This window comes from Ruditapes philippinarum, unplaced genomic scaffold, assembly GCF_026571515.1.
Source record: "Ruditapes philippinarum isolate M1 unplaced genomic scaffold, ASM2657151v2 ctg6769_1_1_1_1, whole genome shotgun sequence".
Classification (NCBI taxonomy): Eukaryota; Metazoa; Mollusca; class Bivalvia; order Venerida; family Veneridae; genus Ruditapes; species Ruditapes philippinarum.
In genome coordinates this window covers 64,608-92,033 of record NW_026854354.1, presented here as the reverse complement: position 1 = coordinate 92,033, position 27,426 = coordinate 64,608, and the positions used below count along the sequence as shown (strand labels likewise).

Genomic DNA, 27,426 nt, shown 5'->3' with positions numbered 1-27,426 from the left:
GATGATGTTTCATGCCAAATATTAAAGCTCTAGCACTTAAGGTTTTCTGAAAGAAGATATTTTAAATTTTTTCTTTCCGTTGCCATGACAACCAGACTTCTGCTTGGAATTAAATTCTTTGAACAATTTTTGAAGTTGACTAGCAAAGGAACATTTCTGTGGAGTTTGAATGAAATTGGCCTAGCGGTTTATAAGCAGATGTCGTTTAAAGTAAAAATTTACGGACGGACGCCGGACGGACGGACGCCGGACGAAAAGAGATCACAAAAGCTCACCATGTCACTTTGTGACAGGTGAGCTAAAAATAAAAGCGAGGTTAAATGGAGTACAGTATGCATTTGATACAGATTTTTGTACTCAGGAATAATGAATTAATGATTTTAGAACAATGTGTGGTGCAAACCTTGACGTTTAATTGTTATATTTTATCAGGTGTTAAGCACAAAGAAATTCGTAATAGTTATATCACATGGAAAAATGATGATGTCATGTGATAAAATGTTATATCACTTACTTTGTTTGGAATCAAAATATTGTTCTTCTTTCTCGGCTTTACTTGCTGTTTTCAGTTTCTTTTGTAACGTCTCTCCTAGTTCTGTCAGCTCTTTTCTCTTTTTATCTCCATGTTTATGAATTGTATTAACTTCTTTGACCCTTTCGTCATTCAATCTTTTCACAGAAGCATCAGTTTCATCTTGTATTTGTGTCATTCCCTCGGCAGTTTTAGACTCAAGAGATAGATACTGTTCTTCTTTCTCAGCTTTACTTGTTGTTTTCAGTTCTTTTTGTAACGTCTCTCCTAATTCAGCCAGGTCTGTTCGTTCTTTATCTCCTTGTTTATGAATTATATCAATTTCTTTGCCCTGTTCGTCATTTAATCTTTTCACAGAAGCATCAGTTTTATCTTGTATCTGTGTTGTTCCCTCAGCAGTTTTAGACTCAAGAGATAGAAGATCTTCTTGTTTTCTTCTAATCATTTCTAGCATAATTTTTTCATATTGATCATCTAATCCAGCCTTCATCTTGTCTTGAAGTACTGTTGCCACATCGTCTAGTACTTTTCTTATATCATCTTTACCAATGACAAGAGTGTCATTTTCTAACTGTAATTATAAAGACCATAAAATATACAATATCAATAAATATACAAGTACATCAGAATTCAATATCTTTTAATCATAAAGTGTACATTTCAAAGATATAATTGATCTATAGTATCTATTTGTAACAAGTACGTGTACAATGTTTGTTATCACTAATTTGTAAATTACATGCTGATCAAAATGATGATAGTTTAAAATGTATAAGCAAACCTTTGCCTATTGTAGTAAACACAATAAGTGTTTGTTCCTGTGTCGAGAAAAAGTCACAAGGGCGTAACCAGGTATGTTTACAAACAAAATATTTTGAAAATTAGTATAAATCTTCAGCAAAAAACAATGATTGCCGTGTATTTAATTGAATAGTCTGACTTTATTTTGCATCTTTTGGAGGGCATTATGACACACCCTACCAGGTTATAAGATCAAATGTTTGTATATTTCCTTACGAGCCATTGCAATACGGTCAACATTTAAGAAGAGCAAACTATTTTGTTCCGAAACATTTTATAATGTTTACGATCAGTAAATAACAGGCATCCTATTTTACAACGCATCAACGATAATCGACCATAAGTTAAGGAAAACAGTATATTTTTTGTAAACAACATGATTTGTTCCAAAATGTAATGCACTGTGTTCTAGTCATACGTCGAAATGTGTAACGTATTCAAATGTTGAAATAGTTTAATCACCTGTATAAGTTTTTGTTTAGCATTCTGCGCATGCGTGTCAGTACCTAAATACACGGGGTCAGAAAGGAGTTGCTGTAATAGTTGAAAGTAATTCTGAAGGTCTGAGTCTTCTACTTCAAGAGTTGATGAATGTCGAACATTTCTTCCAATTTCTCTTGCCTGGTCAAAATAGAGTAACAATTCTTATATGTATTTTTTTATCTAAAACATTGTAAACATGGTTTTATCTAAAAAAGGGTTGAAAGCTCTATCACAATAATACAATATTTCTATAGAACATATGCAATACATAGCTGCAATTGTCAAGCAGAACAAATATGATAATAAATACTGCAAATGTACATTATACATATATTACATTAAATACAAATCATGTAAAGAAATAACTTGAATGTTAAATTTTTTTCTTAACTTCATGGTACAGTTTTCTCAAGTTTGACGTTCTTTGTTCTTTGGCTTATGAAATATACTGACTGTAAACTAGCATACTGTTAAATAATAGTAAAAATCATTCCTTACTAGTATACATGTATATTTTTCCAGAAAACAAGATGAAATCACAATTTATTATAACTATCATACCGTAGTATTAAATTCCTTAGATCATAAAAAAACAAATACATATTTAATTACCAAGTACTAAACATAAGTCTTCATAATAATTATTAAACAGTATCGAAATATTGTTTACCTCTTCAAATATATTTATCTTGTTATTGAGGTTTTCATTTACTTTACCCTGGAAGTCTTTGTGATTAAGGATAACGCTGATTATACCATTAAAGTCTGTTTCTGCTGCAGATGCCTTTCCTTTATACCCATCTGGGGGCATGAAGCACTTTGCTACTTCCCAGAAATTACTGCACCACTGGGTAGCATCACTGTTTTTGTACGACGGACCGAAGTACCTATGTGCATTCTGTATTTCAGTTTTGAAGTTATCACATATCTTGATAGGACAGCCAGACGAATTGTACCGTGTTGCAACATTCCGATGATACATACATTTCCCACGCCCAACATTACATATTCTATTTGTAGGACACTTTACAAGATTTTCTGTACAGCAAACGGAACAAGAAGTCCCACTTGGTAAGCCATTTAGGTAACATATATCATGTAAACATTTCAGTTGAAATTGTTTGATCTCATAACAAACAAAAGGTTCAACTCCTTCTTTAGTCAACAATACAGCTAACTGAGCTTTAACCCAGTTATTGTATTTCTTTTCTAACAGTTTAGGGCTATATGAAGCCATTGTCTGCGAACTTTTGGCTTTTCGAAGTAAAGCATTACATATATTGGCGTGTCTTGTAAGCTCCAATCCAGACCTGAAAAAAAGTAAAATGCTTAATTATAGAGGATATTTAAGTTTTTCTATAAAATACAGGATTTATTTTTATCGAGTGATATCAAAATAAATATTCATGAGTGGCGGTAGCCAAGAGTGGAATAATGATTATTTTCATAACACAAGATGAAAATAATTCCTTTATTCACAAAAAATGAATTTCTGTTAATTGTATACATGTTTCTCTTTTTATAACATTAATTTTGCAAAACTTCCCCTTAAAATGCGTTCCAAAATAAAAAAGGAAATTCCAGATGTCCTTTTTACGGGTGTCGACCTACAGCCACTTTTTCAGCAACAAATTTACATGCAGAGAGAGAGAAATGGAGTGTTGACTGACATAGAGGAACAATTCCCCTATCTTTTAAACCTCAGACGAAACGCATTGTATCTGTCCGTTTTTCAGATAATAGTCCTCTATCTTTTTATATTGGTTTATTTTCTAAAGATAATGATCAGACTTATTTGATGAATACATGTATACATAGAAGTATATATTTCTTATACTTTTAAATGGGTAAGTAATGCTGACATTTTGCAGTCTATTCTCCGGAATCAGTATTAGTGCCTTCAAATTGTCTAATACTGTTAAATAAAATGAATATACATGAAACGTTTTTCTCCATATTCCTCATGCGTAAGTATTGTCTGTGCTTTTAATTGTCATTAAATATGTAGTAGAAAATACTTTTATGATATATGGTTTAGTAAAATAACGCAAACATTTGGTTTTATTGGACAATTTGTTTCTTTAATTAGAATTTTCCATCATACATCATACTGTCATAATGAAAATATATAGTAAATAAACAACAAAAATAAGAAAAAAAAAACAGTTAAAAGCTACCTAAAACTGATATTAGTATTTTTTCAATTTTAATCTAGTAGTATCATATTATTGTCAATTAACTTCTTATTTATACAAAATGCTTATTCTTTTAACTACAATGTAATCATTATTTACATTTTAATAATACTTATAATTATACTTATAATAATAATAATAATAATAATAATAATAATAAGATTATATTTAACAATATAACTGTTATATTTACGGGGATGTGTTTCCAAATTACCCATTACTTCAGTATGGGCAAGGAAAATTTGTTTGAAGTGGGAAATAGGTGAAAGATAATCATCTTTGCTTTCTTTAAAAAAAATGAACATGTAATTTACTTGTAAAATACATGTATAGCATTTAATTTAGCATTTAATGATAGGAAGATTTTTAAGTTTTACTTATTTTTTTCAAATTAGTATTAGATAAACAAATAAATAAAGGGATGAATAAAATAGTTTAGTAAATAACTATATGAATGAATAAAAAATTAATTAATCAATTAATTTATGTATTTATTTATTTACTTATTATTTATTTATTTATGTATTAATTAATAGTAAATAATCAAACAATAATTAAACAAAAAGAACGAATTATTAAATTGATTAATCAAAAAGAATAAATGAAAATACATTATTAATGGATGAATTATAAAGTAATTGATATGTGATTAAAAACATCAGATTGTTAATAAGTAATAAAAATGCAGTATATCAATATTATTTATATATGCAATAATGTGATTGATTGGTGTCATGAAAATATATTGTTTTATTGCTGAGTGAATATCTTAAATATATAATAAATAAATAATAATAAAAAATAAATAAAAAATACAAAGCTCATTCAACCAAAGTTTTATTTCAAAAGAGTTTTATAGCAATATGACAAATCTCTTCAACTTTTGATACTTTTGTTATAGTATTCAAAATAATGCGGACATTTTAAAGATAGCTGTTAGCTATGCATGCATATTCCATAAGTGCCGATTCAATGTTCTAAAATATCTTCACTCAAAGAAGTTCCAAATCTTGTGAGCAATCATTAGAGGCTAATCGTACAATCTCTAGTTGTATATTAATGTCCATTTCACAGACAGTCGATTTCACATTAATCATTTCTCTAGTAGTAGCAGTAGCACTAAAAGTCGTACCGCATAACGGAGAAATTATGTTAAACTTTTGGTTGATTAGTTACACAATTTGTGAGAATGTCTACACTATCTTCAGTGATTAAATAAAAAAAAGAATAAATGTGTTTTATAAATAATATGATAAAAATATAGCTTTCTAACATTATGATAACTTTTATGCAACACAAGTTAAACTTAAATAAATACAAGCAGAGGAGACAATATGAATACATAACTGGAAATGAAACTATTATTTTCATCTAAAATCAAAAGTATCTTGAAAAATATTAGGCCGTTTTCAACCAGGCTGCTTTGTTATTACAATTATAATATATTCAAAAGAATTTTTACTGATGAGTTTTTTTGATCGTTTTTCCCCATATTATTTATGTGATTTTCTTTGTTTTTTCATTGCTTTCTAAATTATCTAACTTGCGATAAAATGTATGTATAGAAAGAGCTTAAAGATTCAATTTTTAAATTTCATGCATTGTTCCTGTAACAAACCCAAATTAAGACAAAGTTGAGGTTACTGAACAATCATCAAATTAATTAAAATAACTAATAAATTACTTATGGAGAAGTCTGATCACATATCTAATTTTATAACTGATTATCGAAAATCACATATAAAAATCAATTTGAACATTGAAACATGTTAAGGATAAAATGTGTTTCAAAGAAAGATATCGGGTGTTTAACGCTAGTATTAAAATTTTAAAAAGGTTAAAGGCCAATATGTCTCTGAAATCCATAATTATTAAATTCTTTAGATATGTCAAACATGTGTTCAATAATGTTTAAATCATAGATTTAGAGCATGATGAGGAAAGTATGGTTTGATGTGCAGTAATGTGTCATAAAGGCATGGAAATGTAAACAAAGTAAATATTTTGACTTCCATACGAAAACTTATTCACAATAACTTTATCAATCGCAAAATTGTTCTATATGGAAAATAAGTGAGCACTATTTTTAAGAAATCTTACAAGCTACCCAAAAAATGTTGGAGAAATGAAACTAACAGTATTGTGAGGCATTACGTGACTTTAAGTTTAAGTATCAAAGATTATGGAAAAAAAACAGAAGTTTATGACACAATATGCCTTAGAAATCAATTATTATTAAATATTAAAATATGGCGCAATATTATATTACACAAAACTGAAAGCACCTTTAAACAAATCATAATATTTATACATTTTCCGGAATCAAATTAAAAACAACGTTAGTTGAAACATGATAAATTGAGAATACTAAAATCACTTCAGCAACGTCAATGCTAAATGTTATGCCTGATGTCTTCATCGCGCATTTAGAAGTGTTCGCGGTTTTTCCGATGCATCACTTGTCAAAACAAACATTATATTTTTTGCTACTCCTTATGTGACGCCGTTTTATATTAATATCCATTATACGTCCAATTGATTGTTTTATGTCAAATGCCTTTTTCTTTCTTCTGTAATCTGTAATATAAAATGAACAATTTCATTGCATTTTTTCGTCATCAAATTCTTTACTTGCTTTAATATAATAAAATAAAATAAAATAAATCAAACATTTATTCAATAGTTTCAAACGATCAAACTTTTATTGGAAACTTATCACTCATTTTAAGACTGACAACATTTGCATGTATCATATACTCAATCTGATTTGTGTGTGATATGAGTCTTATAAAATCATATGGCATACAAAAAGCGGTTTTCAAGTAGATGTAATTTTATTTATGTAATTTAATGCAAGGATAAATAATAATTCTAATATGTTACTTTTTATTTACGGACAAATTGGAACGAATAAAAAAAAAATTAGTGTTTGAAATTATTTGTGTCCAATAGGATTGCAGTACTTCAAATGAATCGTAACACATTTACTTTGGTAAATCGGCAAATTGTTATTCAGTCCAGTAAATCGACTGTTTGTAAAAATAATAGAAACGACCGGTTAAAATTTATTAGTAAGTATTTACAAAAATAAATTGGCGCTTTTTTTTGTTGATACGTACAAATAAACCTTAACCTATACTTAAGAATCATATTATATGCAAGAAAAACAACCATTAACAATAAACTTTATAAGAATATATTAAAAATAATTTATAAAGTTTTATAACATGCGTAAAATTATTACGTTTGTTTAATTTTAAAGAATGTTTGTGTATGGTACAGTAAAATGTAAAATTGAAATAATAATGTGTTTAGAGCAATTGAATTACAACAACTTGATTTATCCTTACACTAAAGATGTTATGATTCGTTAATTAAAATCCATGGCACACATTTGCATGGAAATAAAAGAGAGGTACCTAAGCTACAACCATAGGTAAGAACCATTTTATTAAAGCCTTATGAAATAAAGGTAATAATTATGTGATGCTTAATACAATTACAGAAAGGAAAATATTATAATCAATCTATTTAAAACATGAAAATGGAGAGTTTATATATACCTGATTAATTAACAAATTCCAACGCACTTTCAGATCACAATTATGTACTTCTTTCTTGAAGATTCAGTAGCCATTTTTCATTGTTTGTTGTGTTTTGCTTATTAGTTCAAATCAATGTCATTCAGTGTTTAGTACACACTTAAACTTACACATTTTACATAACACATATGTACTTTTCCCTGAGACTATTTTCTATTTCAACCCAAACAGTCTAGGCTGATTTTCTCTTCTTCTCTAATTGAGCAGATGTTGAATAACCTTTCATCGACTAAGGGTCAAACTCGGTTAATTCTGCGATTACAAAAATGCTGAATTCGTTTCAAAACGTGAAAATACCCAATACAAAGTCGTATAATAGATATCTTTTGTTAATGTCAAATATTATAAGATGTTTTATTTGTCTGTCTGCAATTTTCAATATACTAGGAATAATTAGACAAAAATCCTATCGTAAATTATTATAATAGGCATAAAAGCGTAATTATTTTATTAAGATTAATAATGAATTTAAATTATGACATAGAAGAAAAACTTTTCATGTGTCCTAATTATAAATAGGAAAATACATAATTATAAGTGCATAATTAACATCCTGTTAAGTTTAAAGCTACATGCCAGATAAGTCAAAATATTTCAATAAAAACAAACTTGAGAAAATGTAATAAGATGTAAGGAAAACAAAAAAGGTTTAAGATGCAAGTTATATCTTACATAATTGTTATGTGCGATTAATGATTGAAATTCTAGTATTTACAACTTTATTTCTACTGCGTTACTAACGCAGTAAAAGCTATTTATACATATTTTGACCACTTTTTTTATTTTCGTAGTTTTAAAGTGCCATTGATAATGTGTTAATCGCGTCATTTTGTTTACTTCACAATATTACACATTCAATTACATTTTCATGATAATTAGCATGAATCTGGATGCGCGCTGTTTTCACGCCTTTTATCGAAACACCGGTATTGTGCTCGTTTCATGGAACGAAACTGATTAATTGAATTCTTGTATTTAACAAATCTCTTATCGTAAATATTGGTGAGTACATGTACTTGTGGAAGATACTTGTACTACCTTATTCAATGTCTTGAAATGTCCTGGAAAAATTTAAGTATTTAATAAGATATGAAAAATAGATAAATAATTTTTGGCGTTTTTGAGTTACATTGCAAAAGTGTAAACGTCTTTTGGTAATATATTATGGTTTTCAAAATTCGAGTATTAGCCATGTGTACCTGCATCTAATACATGAAAGAACTATGGCATGTTTTCATAGTCAGTTATATTAAATATTTAGTTTCCCTTTGCTGATTACTCTCTCTATTATTCTGTTATGCATTTTCTATAACAACACACATTTTTCGTTTATCTGTTTGCACGAACAGCAGACACATACGTTTCTCTCACAAACTTTTTTCCATATCGGCTTCTTACGCAAAACTTTCTTCAAATAGTGTGCAATAAATAAACATATAACGGACATACGTTTAATAGTAAGTTGTGATTGATAACGGTAATGATTAAAGATTAAAACCTAATATTGCTTATACTATACCAAACAACTATGACAACAAGTTAGGTATTATACAAAACACATTAAGAAATGGAGAAGACGGGCTACACTAAACTATTGATGCACCATTGCAATATAATTACACCGTTTTTGTATGTTCGACATCTATTTGTACAATAGGAAACAGGTGGGCATCTAAATAACGGAGCAATATGTTGTGACAGCTAAATAACCAACGGTTTATAACATATATTAAAAATAAATAACTAGTATGAGAATACGCTTGGTAAACTCAATCTCAGAACATATCATCTTATTTACAGAAAATCAAGATATTAATTGTACTTATTGCCATATTAAGAATGTGACTAAAATAAAGAAATTAAAATGAATCTTTAATTTACATACCCCTCCTTTGAAGCAGGTTGTTCGATCCTTTTATTCAATACAATTATTGATAAACTTTGTTTTGAAACCTTGGGTTTTGAAAAGCAACAAGCTGTTGTAAAAACACTTAATTGATTCAAGCATTAAAAATATACAAATCTTATTTGTGTTTTTGTTTCTTTTTAATTAGTACTTTGTCAATATAATGACGAAAAGCGATAAGTGAGATGTTTATTCTACTTGTCACTTATGTGCGTAATAATGAACACGATTCACTAGATTTGTTTTGTATACTTGAAACACAACCGTTCTCTATAAATGTTTTGATTACAGACTTGTGTCAAAATGATTTTACATGCACACATTGGAAAAACATAAACAAAATCGCACATATGAATATTCAATATTCTGACAAGACACGTACAAAGTTACAGAAAATGAAAAAAACATATATGTCCAATTAATATCATTTCAGGATTTGACAGTCAGTTTCATTTGTAATGAAAATATAATTACATTGAAACTTAAATTGGACTGAAACATTGAAAGTATGGTCAGTTTGGTATGTTAACACTGATAGAAAATAACATTTATAAGTTTTAACTAGCATTGTTGCATGGTTTTGAACCTTTTCTTTATTCTTACAAACCCATTATACTCAGTAAACTTCAATGAGCATATCATTTGAAAACTGTATTGATATATAGATGTGCAATGCTTTCATGGATTCATATAGGAAGACAACTCAATTATTATATAACAGTTGAGATTTTTATGCGCCTGCTATATATTTAATTTTTTTTTCATAGAGACTCCGATGGGGCATCGATGAAGAACATTCCGAATAATATAATCAAAAATAATCATTGACATGAAAATATTCTGCTAAAATCAAACGGTTTATCTGTTAAATGAATTATTTCCACTTCTCTTGAATCAATAATACTTTCTCCACGATGTATCAGTTTACAATCCGTCTCTAACATTTGACGTCTTTAAATATTCAACGGTCGCATATATTGCTTTATTCTTGTTCTTTCCTTTTTCTTTCTTTCTTTTTTTTCTTATGTTTTTCTTTTGTCGGGAGCGAAAACACATCAATCAACTGCCTCTTTATAAATAGCTGTAAGGTAACTCAGTATTAGATGATGTTGGTTCAATTCATTTGGGGTTACTATTTTTTTTTCTTTCTTTATTTATTTATTTTGCTGATTTCTCAACAAAAACAAATTCATGAAATTGCTGGCATTCCTCAATTAAGATCACTATACATATACTGTATATATAAAGTATTTTTGGGGGAAGGCCATTATCAAATAGAGAAAATAAGAATCCCCAAAGAAAGCCCAATACGGCAAAATTGAAACTGTTGCAGGCTCGATTTGACTGAGCCTGTTCATGGACGGTACTGTCAAGTGCAATATACCATCTACGCCCCCTAGCACCGGCTTAAGCAGAATTTAACATTTAACATGAACCGGTACAATTTTAGATTTAGAATCATCCGCAGGTGTTTTATATGGCGGTTATCAAGGAACTTAAATGTGAAACTTAAGTGCCATTCCATGAAAAGCGGCATATGATCCCGAAGTAAAGTAAATGCGTGTGCCCTAAACAAGAAAACAATGGGCGGAACTAAATACAATGGAATTTTAGAAGGGGATCAGAGGTTTTGAACCCCGCATATCACAAATAAGACGTCAAAAGACAAAGCCGGCTACATATCCTAAGGGTGATTAAACAGTATTCAAGTGAGGAATACTGGAACCACCCAATAAGATAATAGCCAAATAGAAAGAACTAAATTACTACAGGCACAACAATAATGTCGTTCAGAACGACCTTTAAGAACCGGAAATATTACATCTCTGATTGAATGTACGGGACAACTTTTTATAGCCTGGACACAGCACAAACAACGTTGATGTGGCGATAAAATAGAGACAATAAGAACAAGTAGAGATTTTGATGCTAAAGCATCAAGTCGCCGGATAGAAAAATGATTGTATTATCATAAATATAAGAAAATATAAGTTTAATGGTTCAAGTATAAAAATAAGAGGAACAATGAGTTGAGAAATGTTTGCCACTGATGCTTGTAAGGCAAGTGCTATGCTGGTAATTCTTCTTGTAATTGTACTATATACATATACTGTTGTGCCATAAATTGAAATCCGTATAGGTAACTAGTTCAGATTCAGATGATTACCGACAAATAATTACCGGTCATCGAATACTTGCAAAGTGACTATGAAAATATAATTTATATGTTTAATTATTTCATGAAACAATACATTTTACTGTAAAATTGTTGTACATCATTATTATGTGCTATAGAAAAAATATATAATTTAGTTGAAATCAATACATGTATTCCCATCGTTTTATACGATATATAAAGTTAACGTTAAATTGCCTTTCAGTGCGATAAACTATCAACACAAAGTTTATTTTTTCCTATGTATCTAATAAGATTTCGGACCCCTAAAGTCATACAGTTGGAAACCTGCGTGACGGAAACCGACGGAATATACCGAAATCAACTATTACCATTATATATTTCAATAATGTGCCTTTTAAGCATAACATTATTTTGGGATGTTCAACGTAAACTTTCTTGTCGAAAGTTTTACAGAAAGGAAAGTTTAATCCTTTGAAAAGGTTTTTGAAAATTTATTTTAATGTGTAAAATATGAGTAAACAGGTTTTTTCTAATGCTATAAAGTACGAAACTGATTAATGAAAAATAACTTATGCAATTATCTGTACAAAATTACAATGGTTTGCACCACACATTTTGCCAACCATTAACAAGTTACCTGTCTTATCAGCAATATGTTACTATTAATAGATTTTATAACGATATACAACATATAAATGTATAAACATGTAGTCACGTGATTCTTACCAAAAGACCAGGGAGAATTTGTTTATAATTAGATAAAATAATGTAATATAATAGGTCTCATAAAATATAAACAACCAAATAATTCTGAAGTGTCATTTCATATGTCCTTCATAATTTATATATTATAAAATAGCAATGCTTGACACATAGAAAAAAAGTAAAAGTATCCCTAATATTCAATAACTGATCCTTGGGGATACGTTTTTGATTCATTTTATGAAAATTGTAATGTTGGCTTTTAAGATGTCAATATGTGCATATTCATTTCACTGAGCAAAGTCATCATATGTTTGAATTTTTGAGATTACTGAAAAATAAGTGTTGTCTTTAATTGTTCAATGATTGATATGCTTTTATTTTCAGATTTCAAGGGCTAAACCTTCCATAGGCAAAATATCAAACTGTTACAAATATAGTCGCCGGTTTCTACCGGCGACTAATTAACCATATGAGCTTCGTCCAATTATTTACGGTTATAAGAAATTTATGAATGTTTTTCCAAAGATAAACATATAAGATGGAAACATATAAGATGGAAAATGCATGCAACATTTTCAATTATGCCGTGTTGGGCTTTCTTTTGGGATTCTTTTTTTCTCTTTATAAGTGAAAACTTATTAAGGCCTGTGTTTTAATTTAGGATTGATATAGGGACCCGTGGAAGACATTTACTTTTGATGAATTATGTTTAATGACTAATATTTGTTTACTTTCCTTAGTGCTAGCTACTGTTATAAATTTGAAGGTTTTTGTGTCTAATATATTCTCAAATTTCTTCTATGATTGCACCATAAAAGATATGACTGTAAATTTGGTGACACGTTATTTTATGATGCAGTAATGAATTAAGACCTCCGTCCGCTGATAGAATCGTGAATGTTATCATATTAATATGTATCACACGATATCATATGTCATTCCGACATTGAAATGTATATGTTTTTCATTGTGCATAATTTGCTTTCATTAAAACATGCCTATATTTTGGTCAGATTTATGTTTCTTATATTTGTTTTCAAATTGATCGGTAAGATCTGCACAGAAACTAAAGCAACACAATCATATTCCGTTGAAAGTTTTTTTTTTTTAAATGATGTGTTGATTGAAGACTCATTAAAAATATTTATGTAATGTAACTTACATGTACATTGTATATTATTTAACATGAAACAGGTTTTAACATTATCTATGGAAATGTTAACATAAAAACGCTCTCTATAACTGCTTATCGATAGTTACACATCACTCGTTTGACAGAGTAATTCAGTAACTTCTAGTACTTGCTTATTTTCTGGGTTTCTTTTATTCAAACACTTTTCTCAGCATTTTTTCAGTACATGTCATACAATATCTGGCTGCCACACCTTCCAGTTTCAGATCAATTCGATCTTAATTACCTGACATCTCATAAACTCTCGGATTACGCAGTTAATAACAGGTCAAAGTGTCATTAGTTCAATTTCTTGAGTTGTTCCACAGCTAAACTCGCTAGATACAAACTTTTAGTCAACCAGGGAGTAGGAAATAAAACTTTATTTTTAGAATATTTTAAAAGCAGACTTACTAATGGTTTCATTCAAAATTGGATTAGTCAATTACAAGGGTAATCTAGAGCAAGAACATATAATCTATATGAAACATGTAAATTTCAGGCATATTTGGATATTATCCAAAACACGCAATTAAGAACTGCATTATCAAGGCTAAGAGTTTCGGCTCACAGATTAGAAGTCGAAACAGGAAGGTGGCATAAACCTTTAAAAATCCCATATTCAGATCGTAAATGTTTAATCTGTAAAACATTAGAGGGCGAATTTCACTTTTTGTTAGAATGTCCCCTGTATATTGATTTACGCAAACGTTATATAAAAGAGTTTTTATTTTGAGAAATGCTTATGTATTAAAATGCTAATGAGCTTTTAAACAATGATAAGTCGTTATTCAGAAGTTATCTTTGTATGTCTTAAAACGTTTTGTACTAAGAACAAACTATTTGAACCGAATTATGTAAATTACACTGATATATACATGTGCATGTACAAGCATTTAAATTTGTTATATCTCGCATATATCGTATTCTGTAATTCTTAAAATTGTATTTTTTAGGTAGAATAAATTATCACCTGTTATAAAAAAAGATTTGTGAATTAAGATCACTCAGATATATATTTTTCAGGTGACTGAAGATAAGATCAGTTTATGATAACAATTGTTATTTATAGTTTATATACTGTTCAAAAAACGGCTATTTAGATGATATTTGATTATGAAATTGAGATATTATAACCTTTTGTATATCATTGAATTTAGCTATGTAAGATTATGGACATATTATGTCTTATTTCTGAATAAAGTATATATATTGCATGTTAATTATTATATGTACACCAAACAACATCACAAAAGAACGTCCTACATGAATAGTTGGCATTCTAAATATTAAGCGGTTGGTACTGTTAAAACGATAAGATCCATAAAATGTGGAGAAAGAAAACATATTTTATCTCTTGATTTGAAAGTTTCGTAAGACTGATTTATCTTATGTGTATATAGCTATATCTTATAACATACATGTATCTTTTATAATATTTATATAAGTTCCAAAATGCTTGTGATTTGATTTCGCAAATCACCCTCTGATGGATTACTAAAACTGCGTTAATCGAGGCCTTATCTCGTTTTGCTATTATTAAGCCATTTTGACCATTATTTGACACTAGTTTATACCGTACAGTCTACTCTCTAAACTATCACTGCTTTCAAGCATATGTTAACATAAATGTATAGTGTCACACAGCTTCACACAGCTACAGCTGACAGCTGTCAGACAGACAACTCCCCCAAGCACTGTAGTGTATTTCAAAATGACTGTAGATGTTTACAAATTATTATATCATTTTAATGTTTCATGTATATATGTTTAATTAGTATTTCTTGACAAGGTGACATTTATTGGTCTACCCTTTTGGTATAAATTGAGAGTCTTCAAACTGAACAGGCAGACTTCTATTTTACAACAAACTTGTGTCTGCTTGTTCAGGTAAGAAATTTTATATATTTTCATTTCTAATATTGTAGTATTAAAAACTACGTATTTATTTTATCTATCAATCTTGTGTTAAATATAAGTACTAACTGAATATAACAGAAAACAACTTTCTTATATTATTGACTTATTGAATGTAAATTATTGAATGTAAATTATGTTTTATTTACACTCATTTGTATTTGTTAATACACAGTAATTCTTTCTATGTTTGTTAAATTAACTATCAATATGTGTTCATGACTTAACACTTGAATAGCTTGAAATTATACAATATATACATATCTTCTCTTGAATATCTAATGCTTCTCTTGTTTAATGATTTAATTATAAAATGAAAAATAAAAGACTTCTATTTTACAACAAACTTGTGTCTGCTTGTTCAGTGTAACCCAGCCAACTACAAAGCAATTCAACGCAAAGATCCCTTGTGAAAACTGGTGTGAGAATCCGCAAATAGCAAATTTCACTGAATGAGCAGAAGGAAACCACAACAAGAGTTTGTAAGAAATCTCAGATCCAACGGGCTCACTAAAGAAGTCTCCACGTGCACATCGGACAACCCTAGAAAAACAACAATGGAACCAACACCAGAAATTAAAGGTAGGCCCTTGTTTATTGACATTGTAGGGAAATTTGACCCCGCACGTGATGAGCCTCGTGTATGGCTAAATAGATACATCTATTATGGCCAATACCTTAAACTTAAGGATATCGATTTGGCGTTAACATTTGGATTTTATCTTCTGGGAACTGCTTTTAATTGGTTCTTTTTCTTACCAGAAGAAATAAAAAATAATTTTGAGGTACTAAAAGAAAGGTTCATTTTACAATTTGGAAAACGTATTGACCCAATTCAAATTCATTCTGAATTGTTCCTAATGAAACAAAATTCAAAACAATCAATACGCGATTTTGTAACGATAATACAACAAAAGGCAAGGTTAGGAGATATTGAAGATAAAACTGTCCTAAGTGCTATAATAAATGGCGTCTTACCTCACATTAAGGCAGATTTAAGGCGAAATCCACCAACAACTTTGGAGGATTTAATCAAAACGGCAGAACTGTCAGAAAGTGCACACTCAGTGATGCCAGCACAGGTCAACTTTTCAGAACAAGCCCTTAGCGATCTACTTGAAAAAGCTATGGGTGTACACCTCGCAGAAATTAAGGGCCAGGTCAACCAAATAGCAGAAACTCAAGCATCAGTTAATGCAGCACAAAGCTTTTACCATACACCATCTAAAACAAACAATTACAAAAGGTCTTGGTCAAAACCTAACAATAGGAATAATCATAACCCTAAAGATCTGTGCTACAGATGTGGAAGAAAGTTTCCTAAACATACAGCAAATCAATGTTTCGCCAAAGATAAAACTTGTGACAAATGTGGCAAAAAGGGTCACCTGTCAACAATATGTCAAAGTAAACCCAAACGACAATAGGGGTCCATGCCTGCCAGTGGTCTTAGAGGGAACCATTTGGAAAGGCTAAAACATAAAGACAAAAATACTTCAAGTAATTGTATCAAGCAAGGTCAACACACTAAAGGTCAAATCAAAGTAACATGCACACCCAAAAATATCCCATCACTTGCAAACATCTCAGTACAAACAAGGCTTGAAAACAATTACATGGATGTCATAATAAGAAAATACTGTATTCGCAGTCTTGTTGACTCCGGTTCAAGTATATGTTGCGTAAAACAATCCCTCTTACATAAAATTTTCCCCAATCCTCAACCTCTCCAGAAAAGCGAGTTTCCCGTAGTTAAAGGTATTAGTGGAAAACTTATTCCAGTCAAAGGTAGCATTATGTTAGACATTAACATAGGAAATGCCAAATTCACTCAAAAATTCCATGTATTCGATGATATTCATCATGACCTTATAATAGGAATAGACTTTCTCACTAAGAATAAATGCTCTCTTGACTTCAGTACTTCTACTCTAAGGAGTGAGTCTGGTATACCAATTGTCAATTTTGTTTCAAGTGTAGTAACAGGACTTGCTCGTCTGCAGAAAGCTGTAACCTTGCAGCCTATGTCTGAAACACTAGTCCCTATAAATATGTCTAAAGTACCTGTCAACACTGCAGTACTTTTAGAGCCTGTTCAATCATTACTGAACAAAAAGGTCTCATGTGCAAGAGCTTTATTAAAATCTGTAAACAGATATTCAGCTTGTCGAATATTAAATCCATTACCTGTACCAGTCACTTTAAGAAGCAATTCTGTAATAGGTAAACTTACACCTATTGAGGAAAATTCTGTTAGTGCTCTTGGCAGTAAACAGGAGAATTCAGTGACAAATGACAAACCTGTCAATATCAGTACCGCAACAGCATGTCTACCAGATTATGAAAAGGTTTTTGCAGATTTAGGTATTTCCCTAGATAACAGTGTTTTGAACACTGAGCAATTGGCTTCATTAAAACAGTTCATTTATGAAAATAAAGATATGTTTGCAACTAACACTTCTCAATTAGGCTGTACTAAGTTACACTCCCATAGGATTGAAACTGGCAATGCACCTCCACAAAGACAAAATGCATACCGATATCCTCCACTAGTAAAGGTCGAAATTGAAAAACAGATTGAAGATTACTTGAAAAATGACTTTATTGAGCCCTCAAATGCAATGTGGGCGACCCCGGTGGTCATGTGTAGGAAGAAGGACAATACATATAGATTTGCAATTGATTACAGAAAGCTTAATGCTGTCACTGTACCTATCAACTTTCCTCTTCCAAGGTTTGAGGATGTAATTGACTCAGTTGCTGAGAACCAGTCTAAGATATTCACTGTTTTAGATTTAAAAGCTGGTTTCCATCAAATTCCCCTTGATCCTGAGACTAAGCACAAGTCTACATTCATCTGTCATAGTGGTACATACAACTTCAAAAGACTGCCTTATGGGTTGCGTAATGCACCCGTTGCTTTTCAGTGCCTCATGTCATCAGTCTTACAGGGTTTAAACTTCAAATTTACCCTAGTCTATGTTGATGATATCTTAATTCATAGTCCTAATTGGTCTTCCCATCTTGTTCATTTGAAAATGGTCTTTGACAGGTTAAGACAAGCTAATCTCAAATTACAACCTAAAAAGTGTCGTTTTGCTGCCCCTCGGGTTGAGTATTTAGGTCATCTCTTTTCAGAACAAGGGATAGAAGTTAATCCTGAAAAGGTTAAAGTTGTGAAATCATTTCCAGTACCTAAAAGTCAAAAGAATGTACGAGAGTATCTTGGTTTAACTAATTACTATCGCAAGTTCATTTTAGGCTACGCCGAAATTGTAAGGCCACTTAATAATTTATTGAGGAAAGATGTGAAGTTTGAATGGTCTGAAGAGTGTCAAAAGGCATTTATAACACTAAAAGAAAAGTTAGACCCAAAATGGCTGCACTGGAAGAAGGGTTTCAATATGGTCTCTCTTCAAATTCAATTTCTACTTCAAATAGAAGTGTAGTTCAAGTTAAATTGACAGATACCTCATTGCGAATAATAGAGGAATATTTACGGAGAAAGCCCTCATGTACACAGAAGCCATGTATACAGTTTCAAGGAAACCAAGGGAGTATCCAAATACCAGAGGGTGGGGACAGCTTGAGAACGTTTCATTTCTCCCTCTCAGCAATACAGGGCGACCCTAACGGAAGTTTTGATGCAGTCTGCCAGACCAGTTCAAGGAATGGTAAGCAGCTTGTATTAGAGGGCAGTATGACAAACAAGATTTAAATCCATGCCACCAATGAATTGTTCAAAGCTACAAAAGATAGAGTGACGCAAGCAGAGTTAGACAGTAAAAAAGTCAGCACCAAAGAGTAGTGTATTTCAAAATGACTGTAGATGTTTACAAATTATTATATCATTTTAATGTTTCATGTATATATGTTTAATTAGTATTTCTTGACAAGGTGACATTTATTGGTCTACCCTTTTGGTATAAATTGAGAGTCTTCAAACTGAACAGGCAGACTTCTATTTTACAACAAACTTGTGTCTGCTTGTTCAGGTAAGAAATTTTATATATTTTCATTTCTAATATTGTAGTATTAAAAACTACGTATTTATTTTATCTATCAATCTTGTGTTAAATATAAGTACTAACTGAATATAACAGAAAACAACTTTCTTATATTATTGACTTATTGAATGTTAATTATTGAATGTAAATTATGTTTTATTTACACTCATTTGTATTTGTTAATACACAGTAATTCTTTCTATGTTTGTTAAATTAACTATCAATATGTGTTCATGACTTAACACTTGAATAGCTTGAAATTATACAATATATACATATCTTCTCTTGAATATCTAATGCTTCTCTTGTTTAATGATTTAATTATAAAATGAAAAATAAGACTTCTATTTTACAACAAACTTGTGTCTGCTTGTTCAGTGTAACCCAGCCAACTACAAAGCAATTCAACGCAAAATCCCCTTGTGAAAACAGTCACATGAAAAGCAATAGCTTTTTTGTTCATAAAGATATAAATATTTCTATTTATTAATGTCGTTGTTTTGATTTCAAAGTTACAAAATATTTGTAAATAATTATTAATACCTTTAATAATCATAACCTTTCATCAACAAAGTGTTTTATCTTACAGAGTAATTGACGCGTTTCGCTTAATACAGTAGCTTAAGACGGCAAAATATAACGTTACGTTAATTCTATACATTTAACATTATAGTTATTGTGAAAATGTATAACAACATGTAATTCTTACAGTTACATTTATTTAATACAAACTTTTGCTTTAATTTAACAAACCAACTAATTTGGATTAAATAACTTTGGTATAATGTCCGATCCTGCACAATCTGTTGTCCAACGTCAGAAGGCATAAAGTAAAAATCACTTGATCATGCAAAATAAAATTCGATGTCACATAATGTAATTAATAGGTGCATGTACGTGTGATATTTTAATTAATTAATTTTACATGCATTTTCATATTTTTCTCAAATAAAGATTGTGTTCCTATGTTGTTGTGTGCATTTTGTTTTATATTATTCGTCTTAGAAACACTGTTCAAAACAGCTCTTACCGCGGTGATATAAGTGATGTTGTTCTACTTCGTCGCTTGATATCATTTTAAGTCAGTTTCAATTTTACTTATATGAATATGGTATATTTAGAGTATCTTTTAATCTTGACCACTTTTATATTGAACCATAAAGTATATGTAAAATTGGATTATTTAATCTTGATAGATAGAAATGAAATGTGCATCTAAATTTATGGAAAAAAAAGCCTAATGAAACGTAATTGCGAAAGACGGTATATTTTTTGGTATCGAAGAGTCCTTATAGATTTTTCAAATTATGATGCTGTCCCAAACATTGATACAAATACATGTCACAATACAGGATGTCACGTGATCAACGGTAAAGGGCAAATTGTTACTAAAATATGTTCCCCTGCGCGTACGACAAAATTGTAAGCTTGAGTTTTACTCCACCATGTTCCTTACCAGGTATTTCGCCAATATATTATTCTTTTTAAATTGATAAATATTCAAGATAAAGAAGAAAATCAAAGTTAGGCATAATAGAAACATTTTATTTCTTTGTAAGTTGTCTGTGTAAACATCAAATGACACGCGTTTATGCTTCACACCATGAATTCCCATTTTCAGGAAGTTGGAAATCACTTATTTAGTGCCCAGTCTGAGTGAGAGGCTGAGACATAGCACCTCGCTTAATATAGTTTGGACAGCGGAATAAACTCTGCCTTTATGGATACGTTTATTCTTGGGGGAAGTCTGGTGTCATCTTAATACATACGCACCTTTATACATGTTTGTGATTTCATGCTTAGTATAATGATTCATATTGTAGGAACCATAAGCCTGACTATAATACTTTGGGGGTATCCGTGATTTTCCGCTGCGTGACAAACAATATTTTTTATCTCTAGAAGCTGGTGCCGTCTTTATTCGTACCAACCTATAAATGTTAACGTTATTTCTTGCTTTCAATGATTCATATTGTAAAGACCATAAGTCTCGCAATAGTTATATTGGGGTACCTGTGTAATTCTGCTACGTGGCCGACGATGTTTTTACGTCAATATACATACGGCAATCATTTAATGTTTTCAACTGGGCTAATGGGGATAGAAAAATGTCTATTGTTATCACAAAGTGAAATATAGCAGTATGCTTATAGTTATGTACTGAGTCACCTTTTAGTTTTAACTTTGGTTTGGGCTAATACTGCTACCTGATGAAAATAAGATGTTATCGTATTACATACCTGTCAATTATGCGCATCCGGGTCATAATGAACATGTATTTGAAAAAGCGAAGTTTTGAACAATATATTAAGCAACGTATATCTTGGATTATAAGTTAATTGTGCTTGTACAATCTAATTGCAATGAAATATTAGTTCCTTACGTGTTAAATGAATAAGATAGTACTTAATTGGCTTGTACCTATCTTATATTTTGAAATGCGTACTTCGTTGTTTTTTACTCAAGTTTGTACTGTATATTGTTTGGGTTTGAGTTATCTTGATTACCTGCCATTAGGCGTTATTCTTAGGAACGTCCGTCAAACAATTATACGTGTATGTTGGATCTTGGGACATTTAAACGGGTTGTTTTGTTTAACGGTTAAGATTTTATTTTATGAATATAAGAACAGCGGTACTTAAGCTTAAGCAATTTTCGCGGAGGGTCAATTATATAGTATCTTTCTGTCTAAAGACGTAACATTTAATTTGAAGATGGATACCCCCGTATCACTGTGCGGAACTGCATGTTGTTTGCAATGAAAACGCGTGCTCTTATGTTTCCGGCTGATTACAATATTGGAGTTTGTATCGCCCGCGAATGAATGACCTTATTATAGTCTAAAGTCATCATTTCCCTGAATAGACAAGATGCACTCTAAACAACCTGAATAGAGAGAAAGTTTCCACTATTATCAAAATGCTTAACTTTGGCTACTTAAGAAATATAAATCTAGTTTCTTGTTGAAATATCAGTATTTCTTCTTACTAATAGTTTGATATATATAAGAAACTCTATGATAGAAAATATGTTTAACTATCAGTGACACTTAATTCATTTAAATAATGTTTGTTTTAGTTGTTATTTATCTCACAGCGACTTGATTTGTATACTGAGTAAATGATAACATTTTAAAAAATAGAACTTCACAGTTCCTTAAAATTTAATCTAGACATATACGCATGAATACATATACTCTGCAATAAGATTAGTCTAATTATGCATCAGAAATGCTACCAATTTTATTGCCTTAAAACTAGTTTTCGGTACACGTGATACACATAACAGCTCGTGATGACCAATTTATAAATTCATCCTATTGTTACAGTTGTAAACTATTAAGTAAAACATTTTTTTTTTTACATTTTACTACCTTTATGACACAATAATGCAAGTTCAGTGCGGTAATCGTCTATGTCTGCAATTAACACTGAGGTGTTACATCTAATTTGCTACCGGAACATTCTGACGCGTAATTTAATATCTGGAACGAATTAAGCGGACACTATAGCTATCCCATCGTAATGGAAACATGATGCGCAGAAGTACAATGTATACAACATTTATTAGGATGTGGTAGCGTGTTATTGTTTTATAAATTATAATCAAATGGACTACACTTAAATAGAGCGAAAGATTATGCGATCATCAAATGCAAATCAAAGGTATTAATTTCAGTTTTTCTGTTCAGGCGATATGATATTTATCATTATCATGAATTAAAAAGTTGACTTTTTATGCAATATATGTTCGTTGTACATCATTTTATGTCGATTATCGATTATATTAAGACCCAAAAGACGAAAAAGGTTGAAGCAATAAAAAACTGAGAAGAAATCTCTGTTGTTTCTTTAGAAAATACAAATGATTTAGTAACATTTTCTTTATCTTTTCACATTGTTAGAATATTGATATGATATCTTTAGATACAAAAAAAAATATAAAACATAATAATGAAGCGATTAAAACGATATTATTAAAACATTTAGAATAAAATTATTTTAAAATGCGTATCTTTTTGTATCTATTATAGGCCATGTGAAGAATTTAACAAATAAGTTCGCTGAAAGTCGTAGCTTCATTAGCCATGTTGAAAATTGATACAAATTGCAGACACTTGTAAACAATTTACACGAGGTCATGAACTTCGACTAGCCGATAAATTATTAATGAATTCTCAGTTGTGGCGTGAGTCCACCCTTACATCAGCTGTAATGAATCTTATAATTAACTGGTTTATTAGCTAGAACGATTCAAGCGTTTTGATTAAAAATAGGCGGGGGTTATTCACTTAATGTTTTATATTTATGACACCTTTTATACTATGCTAATGCAGCAGGTTGCAAGAAATTTCACTTATTGTTTCATTTTATTGTAGAATATTGAAATAATACTTTAGGCAAATGTCAGTGTACAGGTAAAGTGAAAGGAAGATATGTTTTAAACAATCCTTGTATAATTATATGAGTGAAATACATATGCTATGAAATCATCGTATGGGAGTTATTTTCTTATTTATCTTATTTACGTTAAAAGTTTAAGCTTTTTATAAATAAATAAATACATATTAATATATATATAAATACAGAATCTGGTTTTACATTTTATAAATCCATACAAAATGAAGCTACTTTATTTTTTTATTTCATTTAAATGCTTGTGATCAATAAAACAAACGATGAAGTTAAACTAGGTTGTATTATAAAACGATTAACCGTTGTTTCAATATTTGTTTTCAGATAAAGGATCTTTGATGTGAAGAAACTGATGTAATAGAAAAAATCAACAAGATATCACACCATACATAGATTTCACCAAGTGCTGTTTCTCTATTTTAGTTGTTTTATTTTTCAGCAATTAACAAACATATCTTGGACAATGGATTACACATGTATCGGACTAAAAATAAAATAATAAATAAGTGACGACGGAATCATTTATATTTGTTTTTAATACGCTACCTATAGAAGATAAAAGATGATTCAATTTAAATAGGTGATGGTTAAGTTTCTTTCTATAAATACAGGAATTATAGTATGAAAATAGATATTTCACGACGAGAGAAATATCAAAACTTTCATGATTAATCATGTATTTAGAGAGAAAAAAATCAGTTTATTATATACATTTTCTCATGTTCGACTTTTTAAAATTTGAAAGACAATTCTTTAATTTTGTGATGTGGCTGACTTCAGAAAAATGTTGTCCGGCAAGACACTAGTGATAATACGGGAATAAGTTTTCCTGCAGTAAAAAGTAAATTCTGAAAGTTTAAAAACAGGAAAAATAATTATCTAATTTATGTATGCAATATTAAGGATGTTTAAGAATATAATGAAAAGAGGAGATTAAGTTGTTTTTTCCCTACTATTTACTTGATTGAGAAGAATGAAAATAAATATTTCACCAGTCGTTTAAGACACGGATAAGATATAATAAATTAATATTCATAATGAAAATAAATGAGCCGTGCCACGACAAAACCAACATAATGGGTTTGCGACCAGCATGGATCCAGACCAGCCTGCGCATCCGCGCAGTCTGATCAGGATCCATGATGTTCGCTATCAGTTTCTGTACTTGTTAAAGAGTTTTGTAAGCGAACAGCATGGATCCTGATCAGACTGCGCGAATGTGCAGGCTAGTTTGGATCCATGCTGGTCGCAAACCCATTATGTTGGTTTTGTCGTGACGCGGCGCAAATAGCGTAATTATAGAAATATAATAAATTTCAGTCAAATATTTTCTTCCCTCTGTTTTAAAATGAGTGCAGCTATTACAGCCCTTTTTTATTTATTTGTAATATGCATATTGACGAAAATAGGCTATACTGCATTAATAGAAAGCTTATACAGACAAAATACGGAAATGAATAAAAACGCATTACATTTCGTCAATATTTTGAATGATTTATTCATACGTGTAAAATAAATAAAAATATGTTTTACATTACATGTTTAATATAGTATAAACAATAGCATCAAGATAAAAATGCCTATAGTTTAAAGTAAAGAACCAAACGTGTGGGTTATTTGATTAACATATTGTTGTCCTTCCCAATTTGATGACATATTTAATAGATAAATGTCATCATATTTTATATAGTCCATTATTATTTTATCTATTTTATGTGAATTAATATTGTATGATTTTTTTCTCTACTATATATTCTCAAACAAAAGTATGTAAGCATGTACCGAAAAAATTATCAGATATTTTTGCATTAGTTTTTTTTTACCGCCCTATTTCATATTTTAAAAAAGTATTGGTCGTCTTCAATTTATTAATAAGGCATTATTATCGACTCGTTCAAAAGTAAGAGAAATATTTTGTTCTATGACTATTCATCAAATAACTCCGAGCAACGATTTCAACATTATCCTTAGGAAATAAACCCATATAGAAAATAGTAAAATATTATCCGCACAACGAACAGGTGCAATGCGTTTCGTCGGAGGTTTAAAAGATAGGGGAATTATTCCCCTATCTTAATCTCTCTCTCTGCATGTAAATTTGTTGCTGAAAAAGTGTCTGTAGGTCGACCCCCGGAAAAAGGACATCTGGAATTTCCTTTTTTATTCTGGAACGCATTTTAAATGATGTGTATTGGCTAAATTTAGATTAAAGTAGTCCGGCAAGACACCAGTGAAAAACATTTTTTACAGTGAAAATACGGGAAATGAAAATACGCATTATATTATAACAATTATAGTTTTCAATATTTCATTTATAAGTATATAATAAAGAATATTATTACATTTGACCTGAAAAAAATGTAAAATGCTTAATTATAGAGGATATTTAAGTTTTTCTATAAAATACAGGATTTATTTTTATCGAGTGATATCAAAAATAAATATTCATGAGTGGCGGTAGCCAAGAGTGGAATAATGATTATTTTCATAACACAAGATGAAAATAATTCCTGTATTTACAAAAAAATGAATTTCTGTTAATTGTATACATGTTTCTCTTTTTATAACATTAATTTTGCAAGACTTCCCCTTAAATGATGTGTATTGGCTAAATTTAGATGAAAGTAGTCCGGCAAGACACCAGTGAAAAACATTTTTTACAGTGAAAAAAAACGGGAAATGAAAATACGCATTATAACATAACAATTATAGTTTTCAATATTTCATTTATAAGTATATAATAAAGAATATTATTACATTTCAAGAGAGATTTTTAATATCATATTTAATAGTTATGTAAAACAATTTACTTTAGATTTGTCAAAACAAAGGTTTTTGTATACATCAAATAAATGCAATTGTTTTTATAAAATATCACTGTTTCTTTCACTTTAATTTTCTACTTTTTTAATTTAAAGGAAATAAAACAGAAAAGAAAATAAAATACCTTTAACAATATTGTAAACAATAATCAATTGGGAGGCACCTATCATTTTCAAGTTTTAAAGATTTTCGTAAATCTATATATAAATTGAAGCTTTAAAGCTTTCCCCGATGCTCAATTGTAGGTCAATTATGTATACTTTTTTACAAAAAAAGTCTACATATTTTGATATCTTGTGTATATTTAATGACACTTAAATGAAATTTTACATTTATGTATATTGATATATAAATTCCAGTGAAGCGTTAAAACAGACTTTTTTTCTTCTTATTAAATTACTGACAAATTTGTTGAAGCTTACTTAAGCTTCTAGCAAAGTTATGGTATATAGCTAATTGTGTCTAAAAACAGGACATAAAACGCTACATAAACTATCAAGTCAACGCTATACTGGCTGAATGCCTATGTGTGCTACTTACCTATAGGCCTAGCATATTATACTGGTAGACCAAGAATACCAGGCGTATTTCAACTACTAGTGCGTAAAAACATCACCACAACATTATCTTTTGCTCATTGTGAATAAAACCTGAAAGAAATTATTCTTGATTATCAGTTTAACGTTTGCTATGTTAAAACAACACTCCTTTCATTAAAACATAGCTCGT

The 27,426-nt window shown here is 30.0% G+C and overlaps 1 protein-coding gene across 1 annotated transcript; it reads right to left on the bottom strand.

The window, feature by feature from the left end:
- Window positions 1-489: 489 nt before the first annotated feature.
- LOC132739907 (uncharacterized) lies at window positions 490-27,346 on the bottom strand. The gene is made up of 4 exons (XM_060727739.1): window positions 27,238-27,346; window positions 2,487-3,126; window positions 1,796-1,954; window positions 490-1,103 (listed from the first exon to the last, which is right to left on the bottom strand). The coding sequence occupies exons 2-4, from the start codon at window positions 3,051-3,053 to the stop codon at window positions 507-509; spliced, it is 1,323 nt and encodes a 440-aa protein (XP_060583722.1). The 5' UTR covers window positions 3,054-3,126; window positions 27,238-27,346; the 3' UTR covers window positions 490-506.
- Between the last annotated feature and the right edge of the window lie 80 nt (window positions 27,347-27,426).